At 35.1% G+C, this 17,436-nt stretch overlaps 1 protein-coding gene across 1 annotated transcript; it reads left to right on the top strand.

Annotated features, from left to right (window-relative positions):
• Positions 1 to 366: 366 nt before the first annotated feature.
• On the top strand, positions 367 to 4,874 carry LOC116012669 (shikimate O-hydroxycinnamoyltransferase-like). Its single transcript, XM_031252301.1, has 2 exons — positions 367 to 945; positions 3,714 to 4,874. Exons 1-2 carry the CDS (start codon positions 523 to 525, stop codon positions 4,578 to 4,580), a joined length of 1,290 nt encoding a protein of 429 aa, XP_031108161.1. The 5' UTR covers positions 367 to 522; the 3' UTR covers positions 4,581 to 4,874.
• The last annotated feature ends 12,562 nt before the right edge of the window (positions 4,875 to 17,436 follow it).

Raw genomic sequence — 17,436 nt, forward strand, 5'->3', positions numbered from 1 at the left:
TTCACCAAAATCGATATATCATTATCAAGTGTTCGATTCTCTTTCCAATTTCCACATGCGAACCAAACACTTCTTTTAATATTTATTAGTTTGATTTGAATAACTAATGTTGTTTATTATCATTATTTTTTTGAGTACTACTGACTCTGTTTCAATGTAATATCTGTTCATAACTACTTTCTCAACCTAATGAAGCACAAAGAGTCAACAGTTGCCCCACTGAGGTTCGAAAGCACTCACATCATCCATGTGGGAGTATAAATCGGGACAGCGAGTGCCACTAGATCACAAGTTCTTTGGCACTAATGTTGTTTATTAGATCTTCCGGAAATGAATTATCCTATAAATATGTACGTTCATCTACCTCCCACATGTATACCGTATTCAGAGCTTTATCCCCAAGTAATGAAATCAAATTGAGAGGTTCCCTTCTTTAATTTCTTTCCCACGCCTATCTAGTTTTTGTAGACCTTGCAAGAATTCCCATATTTTCTTTGCTGTTTTAACCCAAGGTTCATAAATATGGCAAGTGAGAAGCTGAGGATAAGCATAAAGGAAAGCACAATGGTGAAGCCAGCCAAGCCTACACCGAGCAAGAAGCTGTGGAGCTCAAATGTGGATTTGATAGTGGGGAGGGTCCATTTGTTGACGGTTTACTTTTACAGGCCCAATGGGTCTTCAAATTTCTTTGATCCCAAGGCGATGAAGGAGTCCCTGAGCAGAGTTCTGGTTTCGTTCTATCCAATGGCGGGCAGGATGGGTAGAGATGGAGATGGGAGGCTTGAGATTGAGTGTAATGGAGAAGGGGCTTTGTTCGTGGAGGCCGAGAGTGACGCAATAATTGATGATTTTGGGGACTTTACTCCTAGTTTGGAGCTCAGGAAGCTCCTCCCCTCTGTTCACACTTCTGGGGATATTTCTTCCTTCCCACTAGCCTTTTTTCAGGTATTAATCCACCTTGAATCCACTAATATTTTGTTTCCTGTATGCTTTGGTGTTCAATAGTATTCTTAAAACTATGAATGGCTTAAGTGTTCCAAAGGACTTCAGTTTTGTCTTGAATTATTTTGGGTGATAAAAGAGAAACCGCAGTCACTATCTAAGTTGTGTGACGGATAAGTCCTGTCTTGTGATCCTCTTTGACAAAGGTAAATCAGTCTAAGTTGTCCATAACTGACCGATTCAAACCATGAGCTAGCCTGCAAAGGACCACAATAGATAAACTAGCCTGGTTACCCATAGCTGACCGACTCAAACCAAGAGCTAGCCGGCAAAGGACCACAAGAGATAAACCAGTCTAGATTGTCTATAGCTGACCAGTTCAAACTAAGAACGTGGTCTTGTGATTCTAGCTAACAAAGGACCACAAGAGATAAATCAGTATAAGTTGCCCAGATCAACTCAAACCAAGAGCTAGCCAACAAAGGACCACAAGAGGTAAACCAATCTAGATTGCCCATAGCTAACTAGTTTAAAACTTCAAACCAAGAACGTTAGGATCCAAACGCATTTCTTGTGGTTATAAGTTTGTATAGATCATTTTGGCTAGGGTTACCCTTTTTGGTTGGAAGAGAGATACTCTTTCTTCCCACTTTTAGCTTTTAATTTAATCCAATTCAATATACTGTTATTTCCCCTTCTGTCTGATCTTTTTAGTCAGGTTCAAGGTGTTAAGAGAAACTATGAATGAGTTATAGGACAGTGTGTTTAGAGAGATTTCTTTGTAACTCTTGTCTTGAAATCTTGGTTGGACCATAGGCAGATACACTGTACATTTTAAGCAAGAATGTTTGGTAGTTTAGATGTTCTTGTAGTTGTGATTTGGAGCTTCAATTCCAAGCTTAATTGAATTGAATGGTCACTACTTTGCAGGTCTGTTATTGTAATTAGTTTTGTGTTCAAGTGGGGAATGGAGTAAAGATTTTATTCAAAGAAATTCCGGTTTGACTGACTTTCAATTTTAAAAGACAGAAATATAATTTGGATTACTAGTACTTGAGATAAGGTTAAAATGAAGAAGACAGAAAAGTAAAAGGTAGACAATTTTGCCTATTTTTCAGTGAAATTGAGAGTTTGGTGGTGTCAGAGGATAAGAAAGGTTATGGAATTGATAAGGATTTTGATCAATTGTTATGCAATGGACACGGATTCATATTGCATTGTGAATCTTGATACAAAAATTCTGTTCCTTTAGTTAATATTTTCCCTTATAATTAACGGTTTTTGCACAGGTAAACAAATAACTTAATAATTACTGATATATAATATGATAGTTACAAGTATAGAAACTCACAACTACAGATACAAAATGTGTCAAGTATAAAAGTACAGAATCTGAAAGTTATTTTTAGAACATAATCTACAGTGTAAAGATAGACTGTGGTCCATTTGCCCATTTTGATTTTACCTTCACTAATTTCTTCTGGGCTGGAAATTTAATAGCAACCCTACACTTGGTCCAATTCCTAAAACAAAAAATAAGAATAAAAATTGAACTTTTCTTCCTTGATTTGACTTTCTTTGTCACATTAACTAAATTGTCACTTCACTTCATAATTGCACCAAGCCCCACAACCCAATTTGAGCTTCGAGGTCCCAAAGATAAAATTAATAGCCTGCCTGCTTTTCCAGATCTGCAAGCTAAGTGCTGTGCATTCAAAGCATAAATACGGAGTAGTAAATATTTTAATCTGCAAGGGGTGTGCATTTTAATAGTTCCACATTTCACAATTACACTTTTGTCAACTGTTTGGCCACTAGCCCAATATGTGGTTGGGTAGCTTTGCATCTTTGCTATTTTCACTCTTGTGGTCCATGCTCTAGGTGTTGTTGGTTGTGTAGCTTTGCACCTTTGCTATTTTCACTCTTGTGGTCCATGACCTAGGCTATTTGCAAACCGTGGTTAGTTGATAGCTGATTGACTTAGCTGATAGCGATTAGTTTATTTGACCAGTTAATAGTATTAGTTGGTTGTAGTTAGCTTTTAGTTAATAACAAATTACATGAAAAATGACATTTAATTGTATGAATATAGTGCTATTTTAACATGACATTAATAATAATAATAATAATGATTTTTAATAATAAAAAATGTCACGGGCTTATGAAGCCCATTGCTAATTACATGTCACAAACTTCCTAAGCCCGTTGCTATATATAATTCCTCGCGGGCTTCCTAAGCCCGTCGTTTTACCTTTATAGTACTAGGTAATTGGCTTATGAGCCCAGTTGACGGGCTCAAGCACCCGATTGCCACCCTGAAGAGACAATGAGAGTAACGAGACTGGCAAAGAGGACTTTTGAACCCCTTTGCACAACCTCTTTTTTTTCTTTTTTTTGTTAAATTATTATGAGTGTTTTTGGAAAAAATACTTCTTAATTCGATCTTTTCCTCGAAACATTTATCGAAAACGCGGCTCAAATCAACGTTTGAAATTTTAGCATTTTGGAGCATTGCATTGTTCCAAAAAGCTAATTAACTACTCCGTAAATACTTTTTTTGATTGATTGAACTTATCAAAACATTAAAATGACTGATCAGCCTTTTACCAAACACCCTTGTGTTTTGTCATTTGAACTTTTCAAAAGCCTGCCTACTTTCTATTCTGAGTATTATTATACAGATGTATGCATAATGCATCTTTCTTCCAGCTTTTCCCCCACTTGTTACTGATGTTTGGTGCATTTGAATTTGCTTGGTTTGTCCTGATTAGGTTACACGTTTCAAGTGTGGTGGAGTGTCTCTTGGAACCGGGATTTTCCACACTCTAGCAGATGGTCTCTCGGCCCTTCACTTCATCAATACATGGGCAGACCTAGCTCGAGGCCTCTCCGTCGCTATCCCACCTTTCATTGATCGGACCATTCTCCGGGCTGGAGACCCTCCTCGCCCCGCATTTAAACACATCGAGTATGATCCCCCTCCCACTCTACTATCCAAGCTGCAGGGGGCTAATAATTCCACCACAGCCATGCTTAAAATCACCCCTCAACAGCTCGCCCTTCTCAAAACCAAGTCGGGCCACGAGGGGAGCACCTACGAGATCCTTGCAGCACACATATGGCGTTGCGTGTGCAAAGCCCGGGGGCTTTCTGATGATCAAACCACCAAACTATATATTGCGACCGATGGCCGGTCCAGGCTGTGCCCGCCCCTGCCCCCGGGGTTCCTAGGCAATGTGATCTTCACTACCACCCCAGTCGCTGAGTCAGGCGAGCTCCAAACCGAGCCGCTAGCCAGGTCTGCCAAGAGAATCCACGGCGCTCTCGTGAGAATGGACGACGAGTACTTAAGGTCTGCCCTTGACTACCTCGAATGCCAGCTGGACCTGTCGAAACTCGTCCGGGGCTCGAACTACTTTGCCAGTCCCAACCTTAACATCAACAGCTGGACTAGGCTGCCGGTCCACAACTCGGATTTCGGGTGGGGGACACCTGTCCACATGGGGCCTGCCCTCATTTTGTATGAGGGCACAGTGTACATATTGCCTAGCCCAAACAAAGACCGGAGCTTGACACTGGCTGTGTGCTTGGATGCTGATCATATGCCGCTCTTCCAGGAGTTATTGTACAAGTTTTGAGAGAGATTCTAGGAGGGATCTACAAATCTAGTTATTATGATCTAAGTTTGGAGTTACGTTGTTACCTTCCTCCGTAGTTTTGAGGATGAAATAAAGAAGTAGCTCTGACTCTCTGAGTGCCACCACATATCTATCTCCACTTTCTTGTATAATATTTGCATATGAATATGCATGATGATTTTATTGCCAAATCTCCTAGAGCCTATTTATGAATCAAAGCTAGTAAAGGAGATTTATATGTTAGGGCTTTAATATTTAGGGGGAAATAAAGCTATTAAAAAAGGTTTGATTTGCTAACACATCTTGCCTAGTTACACTAGAAACAGCCAAACAGGGCAAATTATATTTATAAAGTATAAACCATGATTCGCACTGCAATGTAGACCAGTGGTAAATATTTATTTTTAATATAATAAAAGCTACTTTTTCGTATATTGATGAATATTCATTATTTGGTATACTACTAATAATATCAAATAATGAACATTCAATACAAAAAATGAACCTTCTAAAAATGATACATGTATTACGCATATTTAGTCTAGTCTTAGGCTATGTTTGGCAAACCTAGCTGAAAAGGTAGCTGAAAGTTCAAAAGTAACTGAAACTGAAAAGCTATAAGCTCGAAGCTAAAATCTGAAGAACTGTTAAGCTAGCTGTTATGCTTAAAAGTGTTTAGTAAAATTAGCTTTTTGATAAGCTGATAAATGTAAAAAGACTAAAAAGGATATCTTAATACAATTTAAATAATTTTAAATTTAAATAGGTTTGTTTATATATTAAAATATAAAATAATGAAATCAATATATTTAAATAAAATATAAAGTAAGAACATATATTTGAAAATATATAAAGTAAAAAAAAAATGTTTATAATTCATAAGATTAGTTCATACAAAAATCAATGTTCAAACACAAATGTCAAACTAAAATTACAACCAAACATAAAGAAAAGAAAATGTCAAAAGGGTTTTTAATTGAGAGGGGTAAAGGATGTCATTTATTTAAAATAATAAGGATAAAGATGAAAAAAAAGTTAAAAAGCTACTAGCTTATTTTTGAAAAGCTACCCCAAGTAGCGTTTCAAAATAAGTTCTTATTTTAAGCTACTAGCTTATTTTGAAAACATTACCAAACAGAGCTTATAGTTTATTAGTAGCTTAAAATAAGCTATAAGCTCCTAAATAGCCTATGTTTGGCAAACCTAGCTGAAAAGGTAGCTAAAAATTAAAAAAATAGCTGAAAACTGAAAAGCTATAAGCTCGAAGCTGAAATCTGAAGAGCTGTTATGTTTAAAAGTGTTTGGTAAAATTAGCTTTTTGATAAGCTGATAAATATAAAAAGACTAAAAAAGACATCTTTATATAATATTTAAATAGTTTTAAATTTAAATAGGTTTGTTTATATATTAAAATATAAAATAGTGAAATCAATGTATTTTAATAAAATATAAAGTAAGAAAATTGTATCAAGATGGAAAAATTGTATGAAGATGGAGAAAATCAAATCCTGATCCATAATATGAATTACCACCTAAAAATTATTAATTAGGATACTCATACCTTCTTCAATAGTGTAGATTTTGGTGTGTTTTTTAGGAATTTTTGTAGGTGTTATTAGGAAAGATAAAACGAGAGTGGAGGAAAAAAAGAAAAGAAAAAAAGAAAATATAAAATAGATTTAAAAAAAAAAAACTATGTATTTACGCGCCCGCTTGTGCGCGAGCTATTTCCTCATAGTGGCAGTGCCCGTCATTTCTGTCAAAATTCTATTTTTACAGGAGAAAAATATCACTAAAAATCAATTCCCACATCTATTAAAAATCCAACACTAAATTTTTACTATTCTAAAAACTCACCTAAAAAGTCTATGGGAAGTTCTAATGGGTTTACTTTTACGTGTAACTCTATTAAAACATGATTTTGAGTGGGCTGACTAATTATTTTAATCATATGTTAGTGGAATATTACTAGGTAACTGAAAAAATTGACTGATTTGATTTTCAAGTACAACCGTCAACTTAGAAAAGTGGATGAAAAAAGTTGGTATAACATTAAAAAAAAAGTCATGTAGTTGCAAATTAAATTTATAAGTAGTTTTTATCCGTGCAATTTACGGAATTATTTTTTGTTGCAAATTAACCTACAAACATGCAACCGTATTTTATGGTTTCAAATTAATTTATAATGAGTTGGTGCATGATTTTAATGATTAAAAAACCATAAAACAAAACTCTTATTTAAAATTTAAAAATTAAAATCAAACACTACAAATAGATATGTCAGATTTTATAATTTTTTTTTTAAATCAGTGCAACATATACAAAAAATTTATACAAACTCATTTCTATTTCTTTTATAACCATATTCTCATTGACTTTATATATATATATATATATATATATATATATATATTAGTACATAAATATGTAAAAATTTTATAATTAAAAATAATAATGTGCAACATATCATTTACAAACAATTACACCAACACATTTCATATTACTTTTAGGCATTGTTTGGTAAATGACTATTAGCTGATTGGGTTAGAAGGTATGCTTAGTTGATAACATTAGTTAATTGTAGAAATGTGTTTGGTAAATTAGTTGTTAGTTGATAGCTGTTTGGTATAATTTTTTTTCTCAAAAAGCTAATTGAAAATGTTGATTTGAGTAGCCTTTTAAATTTTAGTATTTTGGAGTTACAAAAATCTTATTAACTAAACACCTATATTGATTTTTTAACTAAGTCAAACAACTAATAGTGGTCAAATAACCCAAAATTGACTGATAGACTGATTAGGCCTTAATCTTTTTATAGCCCTATTCTCATTGATTTTTATATATTTCACTAGTTTTTCTTATTTGCGATGCGCAAAAAATATGTGCCCAATATTAGTATTTTATATTAAAATTTTAAAATTTATTTAAATTTCAATATAGCAAATCTATATATCTATATTATATTATATATATAATAATAGAAGTGCCAAACAAAAGTTTCCCCCCCAAAACTGGAGGACATTTTAGTAACAACATAAGGGATATTATTTATTTATTTATTTATTATTTTATTAATTGTATTAATTATCCATATTTATATTTATTAATAATGTAATGCCATTATCCATATTTATTAATAATATTAATTGGTGATTGGTGATATATAATTTGTGATATATCTAATATGGTAATATTGTTAATATTTATTTATTATTATTTTATTAATTTTATTAATACTGCAAATTATTAATCCATATTTATTAATAATGTAATCCAAACACCAATTAATATTAACAACACAATATTATATTAGATATATCACCGATCACCAATCAATATTAACAACACAATATTACCATAATAGATATATCACAAATTATATATCACCAATCACCAATTAATAGAGTTAATGCCCAAAATGGTCCCCCGACTATGGTCTTTTCTTAATTTAGTGCCTTGACTTTTAATTGCACCCAAAGTGGTCCCCAGACTATTCAATTTCAAGCCAAAAAGGTCATCCGTTAGATTTAGAGTCAAATGGGTGTTACAATGAGGGGTAAAAAGGGTAATTCAAGTGTTGGTATGTAGTTTAAAGCTTCTTCGCTTGCTTCTTGACGGAGTCCTTGCGGATCGACACCTTGCTTGCACACTTGGCGATCCCAGCGAATAGGCAGTCAACAAATAAAACACAGAGCATCAAAAAGAGTACCGTTTCTTCATTATGACAGTGAAGGCAAAAGAGCCTAAGATTTTATTTGTAAATTCTTAGGGAACCCCACATCCTTTGATCTGAAGGAAAGGAGAAGGAGAAAGCTGTATCAATTTATTTCATAATCTTCACAAGACCAATTTATTAATCATCATCTTTTTACCTGTCAATGTGTCATTTCCATTCACAGTTTGGAGCAGAACACAAGTAAAACCTCCAGCCTGTAAAGCACTATCTTTGGTGTAAAGAATCTGAAATGGTTTCTCTTCTGAACACAGACATATATCCTGTACTATATTTGCATTTCATTCATGTTTTTTTTTTTGGTGCTTTTCAGTTGGGTAAATTCCTAAGCAAACGAAGGGCCCGGGTCCAATGAGACCTTTGTGAGAGCACGATCCTCCTCAAAACCGGGACTGCTCCTGCTGCTATGATAGCCGCGTGGTTTTCGCTGTCCATGCTTAGATTATACAGAATTGCTAGCCCCGCGTCCACAGCCCGCTCGGTCCCGTTCTCTATGAGCTTCACCAGCGGGAAGATTCCCTCTTCGGCAGAGACGACCCGGGTGGAGTCCACCACTCCTTTGGATATAATCCTGTTCAGTTCCACGACTGCAGCCTCCTGTACCTTGGGTGAAAACGAGGTTTTCATCTGTTCTACCAGCCTCGGGATCGTCTCGTAGAGAGTCACCTCAGCTCTATGTTGATCGGGTTCTCGAAGTCGGGCCGAATAGAGAGCTGAGTTTGACAAGGCATGCAGCGACCCAATCTTTGTGGTAAAGAGGGATGTCGGACTTGAGGACCCCTCACAGCAGTTTAGTGAAGTGGTATGCGTCTATTGTACGCCGAAAATGCTCAAAGTCCAGTAGTTTCGTTAGAAGGCGAGATGCTGCAGATATAGCATAACCAGCTTCTTCAATTTCGAGGGCATGTAGTTCCGGTTTCTGGCCATCAAAATCTGCCTCTGCTAATAAAAGCAGAAGACGAGATAAACTTCATATGCATTAAGCTAATAGTTCTATCAAAAAACTTCTATTCTCAAGAAGTTTTTCAGGTCACGAAAAATTGAGAAACAGAAATGATGAAAGCATTCTCTGATGATCGAAAGTCATGCACAAGTATCTCATACCTTTCAAGGATTCCTACTTAAAAACAACATCTAAACCGGATTCTATGTCAATAGAGATTATCTTTTCAGTGCACGGTTCAACAACTGAAACAAACTCGAGGATGGAAGCAACTTTTCTCTGCACATCCGGGGATGATGTCTTCAAGATATCAATGAGACGAGTGAGAACCGCAGAATCCAGAACATCAACCGCGTTGGTAGTTTTCAAGCTACCAGAACAGGAATATTCAAAGGGTTAACATATGCAGATAACCAGACATATATATATATATTACATGCCAATTAAACAATTGTGAAAATCAACGAGTTGGCATATACATATACAGATAAATATTATAAAACCTTGTAGTTGATACAGCTTTCTCCTTCTCCTTTCCTCTAGGTCCCATGCTTCAAGCCACCGGAACGAGAACTTCACCGTAGCAGCACCATGGTCGCCGGTCTCTTGTAGTCGAGAGATGAAAACGAGAGACAGAGGGCGTTGGTTTCTACGAACAAGGGGAAAGAGACGCAAACGATATGAAAATATACATATATACTTACGGTCAAAGGTTAAAACCACAAACAATATAAATTGTCTGTTTTGCCCTTCTACTTAACGGCGTATTCACGCCAAAACTAACGGAGACCAAATTGGCTTAAAATTGAATAGTGTGGGGACCACTTTGGGTGCAATTAAAAGTCAAGGCACTAAATTAAGAAAATGCCATAGTCGGAGGACCATTTTGGGCATTAACTCTTTAATGAATACGGATAATGGCATTACATTATTAATAAATATAAATATGGATAATTAATAAAATAATAAATCTATACTATTAATAAAAATAATATCCTCAACTTTAACTTCACGCCTAAAACACTCCTATACTATTAAAGATTGCGTAATATTGTAAAATATGGTAATACAATTCCTATTCGTAATACAATTGCACATTAAATTATGGTAATAGAATTCTTAATAAAATATATTATTTGCTACGTTCCTATTTGTAATACAATTCTAGATTAAAATTACTAATCGTAATAATGTAGTACATATATATCTATACTATTAATAAAAACAATATCCTCAACTTTAACTTCCTGGCCAAAACACTCCTATACTATTAAGGATTGCGTAATATTGTAAAATATGGTAATACAATTCTTATTTGTAATACAATTATACATTAAAATATGGTAATATAATTCTTAATAAAATATATTATTTGCTACGTTTCTATTCGTAATACAATTCTATATTAAAATTACTAATCGTAATAATGCAGTATATATATTTCCTGCAATGCAATCTATACTATTAATCTATACTATTAATAAAAACAATATCCTCAACTCTAACTTCCCGCCCAAAACACTCATACACTACTAAGGTTTGCGTAATACTGTTAAATATGGTAATAGAATTCCTATTCGTAATACAATTGTACATTAAAATATGGTAATACAATTCCTAATAAAATATATTTTTCCCTACGTTCCTATTCCTAATACAATTCCAGATTAAAATTACTAATCGTAATAATACAATACATATATTTCCCTGCAATGCAATGTATACTATTAATAAAAACAATATCTTCAACTTTAACTTCCCGCCACTAAAATGCCATTTTATGCGATTTTTTTCAACAGTTATTTGTCCAGAGAATATCAACGCTCTACGGTCCACCAACAATCACTAAACTGAATATCCTATTACTCCAGTTAGATGTCGTTGATTAAATTAATTAGTACATGTGCGACATGAATATTGCATAAGGACGAACATATTTAAGTTGTAATTCTTTGTGTAAGGCTGAACGGGAGGGTGAAAATATATTAGAATTACACACTCTTAAATTCTTAAATAGTTTTAGATTGTATAATTTTTTTAATTATTCATTGACATTAATTAAAAGTCGGTGCACCTGTTATGTTATTGCGGAAGATATACCATTCTCTTGGTCTTTATAACGGTATGCGACTCTTCATCACAAGATTGACAGATCACATTTTTGAAACAAGAATAGTTAATGAGACACATGAAGGAACCAAAGTTATTATCCCTTGGATGTCTCTCACTCTTTCTGATACGAGATTGGCCTTCAAGTTCCAACATAAATAATTCACATTGATGCTTGCATATGCCATGATTATCAACAAAAGCTAGGTCCGAACACTAACTCACGTTGGGTTATTGCTGAAAAAAACAGTTTTAATCACGGCCAATTGTACATGGCTTTCTCCCGAGTCACCCATCCTGATATCCTGAAAGTGTTAATTAGTTCTAGACGAGAATGAACAAGATTGTGTTGCTACTACCAATATTGTCTACAAAGAGATTTTCAATAATGTGTAAATACAACCGGTGATGTTATGTTTTTTTTTAAGATGGAAAAATTGTTATATATCTACACAACAATATATCTTCCATATATATGAGTTAGAATAGCAACTGATTTCTATAACTGAGTTACTATAGAACGAGCATATTTGCCCAATTTATAAAAATCCTAAACAATGATATATAAAATCTCTAAAATTCTAGCACTGCATGCGTACATCTACACATTAGCTATTAATTAAGCAATTATTTGCTGGACTTCAAACAATGATAGCATCAGAAAATATAATCGATCCAAAACGTATTTTCAATTGTACTATATAATATTTGATGTTATAATTTATATAATTATATATCGATCCAAATATTCTTAATACATTATTACAAATCCATTTCGTGCATCGCACGGGTGAAAATACTAGTAACAATAATAATAATAGTGTAAAATATTTTTATAAATTAGATATTTATATTTTAAAAAATAATTAACATATAACTCTAATATTTAATGTGTATATATTATTATTATTATTGAAGAAGATAAGAAAATATATGGTGGATGCATGTGCATAGTAACAATAGTGGAAATGATAACGGAAGTTATAACGATAGGGGTATATTTGTCCAAAGTATTATGTAGTACAAATTTTATAGCATAATGTACAAAAAAAGCTTAACAGAAAAAATAGACATAAATGAAGGATATAACCTTCATTCACATTTATTATGTTTTTAGATATATTACTCAGTAATAATAGTATAGATAACTAAAAATATAGTAATACTATTCTTAATGTTAAGGTTATTGAAATAAATCTTTTTAATTTGATTTACCTTACTATGTAATAAATCATAATTTTCAAAATTCATGTTCATAATGTACATAATTATATTATTGATGACACATAAACACTTAACATAATACACATATACATAAAAACAATATTTTAAAATAAGCAACATATAGAGTATGTGTATTATGCAGTGTTGCAAAAATCCGCGCCTAGGCGCTTCTAGACCGATGCGAATTGCTCTCTAAGCGTCCGCCTAGGAGCCTGCCTAGCGTCTAACTCGGCCGAGTTGGCCTTGTTAATTTTATTATTATATTTATATATATACTTAAATGTATTTATTTATATAAGTAAGAGATATATATAATATATGACATACACCGGGTGCCACTAGACCACAAGGTCTTTGGCGTATCCTCAGCTATATAATTTTGTGCATTATAAACATTAATTTTGTATCTTATGAAGTCAAAAATTGTATATTGAATCAGCATCCACAATATAAAGATGGACTAAGAATATATCCATATAAAGACTAAATAATTTATCTGTTTTTTTTTTAAGATAACTAAATATTTTATCTCTTCAACGCTACATCACTACATACCTCTGATTTCCTACTCTCACACGGAATAACCCAGATCCAATCAACGAGAATGGGAAGCAGGTGTGAACTTCTCTGCGAAATCCTACTCGCAATCTTTCTTCCTCCACTCGGCGTCTGCCTCCGTCACGGTTGCTGCACCGTAAGATTTGATTTTAAATTCTTTATATTCACATGATAGTATGTATCTTAATCCCCAAATTTGTGTACCCTTCTCCGATGATTATTTAAATTTTGTGGCCATCTTTCAGGTGGAGTTCTTCATATGCTTGGTGTTGACTCTCCTGGGCTACATCCCGGGCGTCATCTATGCTCTCTATGCTATCGTCTTCGTCGATCGGGACCGCTTTGATCATTACTACTCTCTTGCCTAGCAGGCCTTTATACTCGATTATTCTTTTCTGAATTCTCTGTGTCAGTATATATAATATATCCACATCTATACTTCAACAATGTACTGAATTTAGTCCCGATGCATTGCAGTTGAGTCCATCTTTTAATATCTGTTGTGGTGTATTTGTTTAGTCAATTGGTCTTTCGATTTAATTTGTCGTTGCAGTGGTGGTTGTGTTGATTGGCAGACTGGGATTTGGGTTTCATATAAGAGCATGTAACTTGAGACTGAACTATCTGTTTTATTATTTATGGGATTTTTGTTAAATGGCTACTTTTACCCTCTTAGGTTTTGTACTGTCATAAGTTATTGCAGGTCTAATTGATGTTTGAAGAGTTCATGTCAGAATTAAATGATTTTCTTCTTTTTATTTTGAGGATGTATAAATGATTTTCTTGTTTAGGCTTTCTGCAAATCTATGTTTTTTGAGAAGTACTAGTTACTTAGAAAATAGAAATGCATATTTTGAAGTAAGTTTGAAGGAATCACAGCGGGAACTTCATTTAGGGCTCTTTGTGATTTCGCAGTCTGATAGTTTTGGCTTTATGCTATGTTTGTTTGTTGATTGAGCTGCAGTTGTTTAACTGTTTAAGGAATTTTAACTAGGACATCATCAAGTATGGACTATTGCCAGGTGCTAATTTAAGGCTTTAAGTTCATTTGTAAAGTAGTGATACTTCTGAATGTTTCAAAATAATGTAGTGTTTAAATAACACACAGATGCATATGCAAAAACAACTTTTCTCTACCTTTTATTCACAGAGGATACAAATATAATGGATTTACTATTTGAACCTTGAGGTGGTGTTGGGCGGAGGCCGGTGAAGGGCCAAGTCCAGAACTCTGTCTCTTGAAAATGTGGTGTTATATAAGGAAATAAAGTTGCGGGCGTAGTGGTAAGCTCTTGATTCTAGCTTCGTTAAGGCTGGCGGAGCACCATGTGGCTAGGGGGATTGTTGGGTGGCATTTTAGCAAGTCTTTGGTCCAATATGTAAATGTAAACATATTTGTAAAATGCTATATTAACTGCACACTGATAAAGGTCTATATGTGCAGTTTACCTTGAAAATGGTTTTTTGATGCTGAGTGCTGGCTAATCAGTATGAAAAACAAAGACTTGTAGTTTTTGAGAGTTGTGATATCAACACTTGTGTCATTTTTAGACTAATAGTAATTAGGGAAGTAAATTATAAGGAGACATCCTTCAGAGTTTGCCTTTGAATCTTTAGAATGTTATGTTGGATTTTAAGCATGAAAAAATAACATGACAACCTGACTGCTATACATGCATGGGATCCATTGTATTCAGTGCATTACATGCATGGGATCCATTGTATTCAGTGCATTACTTTACATGGATATATCATATTTTGTGGTGGCAAGCTATTTGGGCAAGATCTGCACAATACCCTGGACAGATAAACAGATATAATTTTCACTTTTAACTTTTATCAAGCATTGTTAGCTTGGCTGAGTATGAAAAGCAAACAATTGCTTGAACCTTAGTTGCTAATATCATGTCTAATAACTGAAATGGCATACTGTTTCTTATCCTACTATTTTTTATTTTTTAATCTTGATACTGGTTTTCACTATGTATAGGATTGATATAACTATATGGGCATCTGTGGGATCTGGGAATCGTGGGTCTATGAAGCAATTGGAATATAAATTTAAAATAGTGGATCAATATCTTTGAAGAAATTGTCATGGGCATTTTCCCTTTCATAGGATTTTTATTTTTAGGGGAAATTGTACTTTTGGTCCCTCAATTATTAGCGTATTTGCAATGTAGTCTTTGGTTTCCAATTTGAACAGATTTGATCCAATCTTTATTACGGTAGTCAATTTCGTCCTTCTGCCATATAATCCTGTTAAGCACTATTTTGACCATGGACATTTTTGGAATTTCACATACCACTTAATATATTTACCCAATTTCTTCCCCCTTCTTCCTCCCGTATGCCATTTACGCTCACTACAACATCAACCCTAGCTTTCTAGAACTCTAACCCAATTTCTTCCCCTTTCTTCCTCCCTTTTGCCATGTTTTCAAGCACTATCGATTTAGCATAATGGATTCCAGAAGTGCGATGTTGGTGCGGCGAAGTGGTTCCGATAAAGATGTCGTGGAGTTATGTGAATTTAGGGAAGAGGTATAGAGCATGTCCACGTTATGGACTAAGTGTCAAAAATTAAACCATTTACTTTAGTATTATAAGGGTTACAAAACACAAACTTCATTTGTTTTTGTTACTTACACTTAATCTCAAAGGAATGGGAACTGTTTGTATTTTCAATGGCTTTACTGCGATGTCTCCGAGTGTGTCTCCAAAGTGATTAGAGGTTTATTGAAGAGGTTGGATAAGAAGGAGAGTGAAATCCAAAGGCTACAATAGCAAAGGCTATAAGGAACATGCTATTATCTCCATCAATACCTACAACACTTAACATTTGATCTCCCCTCTCGCAACCCTTTAGATGACAACCATTTAACTCAAAAAAGTGTCTACAGCCTTTCAAAAAGCCTTCTTTACCGGCTCCAAAGCAAATATATAATCTAAGAAACCTAGATTTTCCATTAACAGTAAATTCACTATCAAGCTTCATCTTGACCGTAGTTCTCACTATCAAGTTTCATCTTGACAGTAGTTCCAGGATTGCTTCTTCTTAATTCCTTACAATAATCATTAAGTAACTTGGCTTCTTCTTAATTCCTCACAAAAATCATTAAGTAACTTGAATTGTTCTAAATCATCACCTTCTAGTTGCTTTAGAGCCTTGTGTTTAGCCCTATAAGCCTGATGTTTGGTAACCTGACATGTCAACCTTGCCTTCACATGTTCGGGTGTAGGAGGTCGATAGGTGCTCGGACCGTCTTCACGCTTCAATGGATTGGGGCCGGGTGGAGGAGCCAAGAGACCTCTTTAGAGCCTATCCACGAGTTGTGTCAATAACGCGGTAGCTTGCCGAAGTGCGGGCATCCCCTCCTGAAAGCTCGGGGACGGAGGCAGACGTGGTGGGGCAGCCGAGCTTGGCGGTTGTTGTTGCGTTGGCCCCCGAGGTCTCCGACTGACCCCACGGGGATTGTTTGCCGACTCGCCATCCCGTTAGGATCATTAACACGGGAGGGAGCACAAGTACCATGTGAGTTGTGGGAATTGTTGGAGTTAGATCCTGACCTTGTCATAGCCAGTTGAAAAATAACACGCTCAAGCCTGACGTCGAGCTCTTAATGAAAACACAAATAATAGATTTAATTAACCCGAGTAGCTCGAATTAGTAAACCCGATAAGATTTAAGGAGGTTGACAAGATAGGATAAAACAATGAACGTGGTAGTAATAGGACAAAAGTGGATAATCACGGAGATTAAGTTTGTATTAATGGTAAACGAAGCTATTACAAGGAGAAATCGGTGTAATAACAAGACAAGAATGTTCTTTCAGACAAATCGTGTCCTAACTGGACATTTATGAACGCATTTATACTCACTTAGGCCTAACAAACCCAGAGGAAATGGCGGGGGGTTATCCCAACGGCCCTGGACCGCACCAGACGTCGCACGACCCGGGTATGCGAAAACCCAAAGTGACAGGCTCGGCCAAGGTCGACCCCGGCCGTGCCCAACCTCGACCAAGGCCGAGGGCGAGCCTCGGCCAAGTACCCTGGCCGAGAACTGACCTCGGCCAAGGTAGCAACCTTGACCGAGGTCTGACCTCGACCCTGGTTGCTCGCCCCGGACCCGCTCCACGTTGTTCCCGTTTCGGGCTTCGCTCGTGATTATTCCATCAATGGGTATAAATAGAGTATGTATATTAGAGCATTGAAATCGCATAAAATGAATGTGCATTACAATAATGTTGTTAGTGCTAGGGATGTCAATCCGGCTAGTTCGCTCC

Source organism: Ipomoea triloba, chromosome 3, assembly GCF_003576645.1.
Source record: "Ipomoea triloba cultivar NCNSP0323 chromosome 3, ASM357664v1".
NCBI classification, from domain to species: Eukaryota; Viridiplantae; Streptophyta; class Magnoliopsida; order Solanales; family Convolvulaceae; genus Ipomoea; species Ipomoea triloba.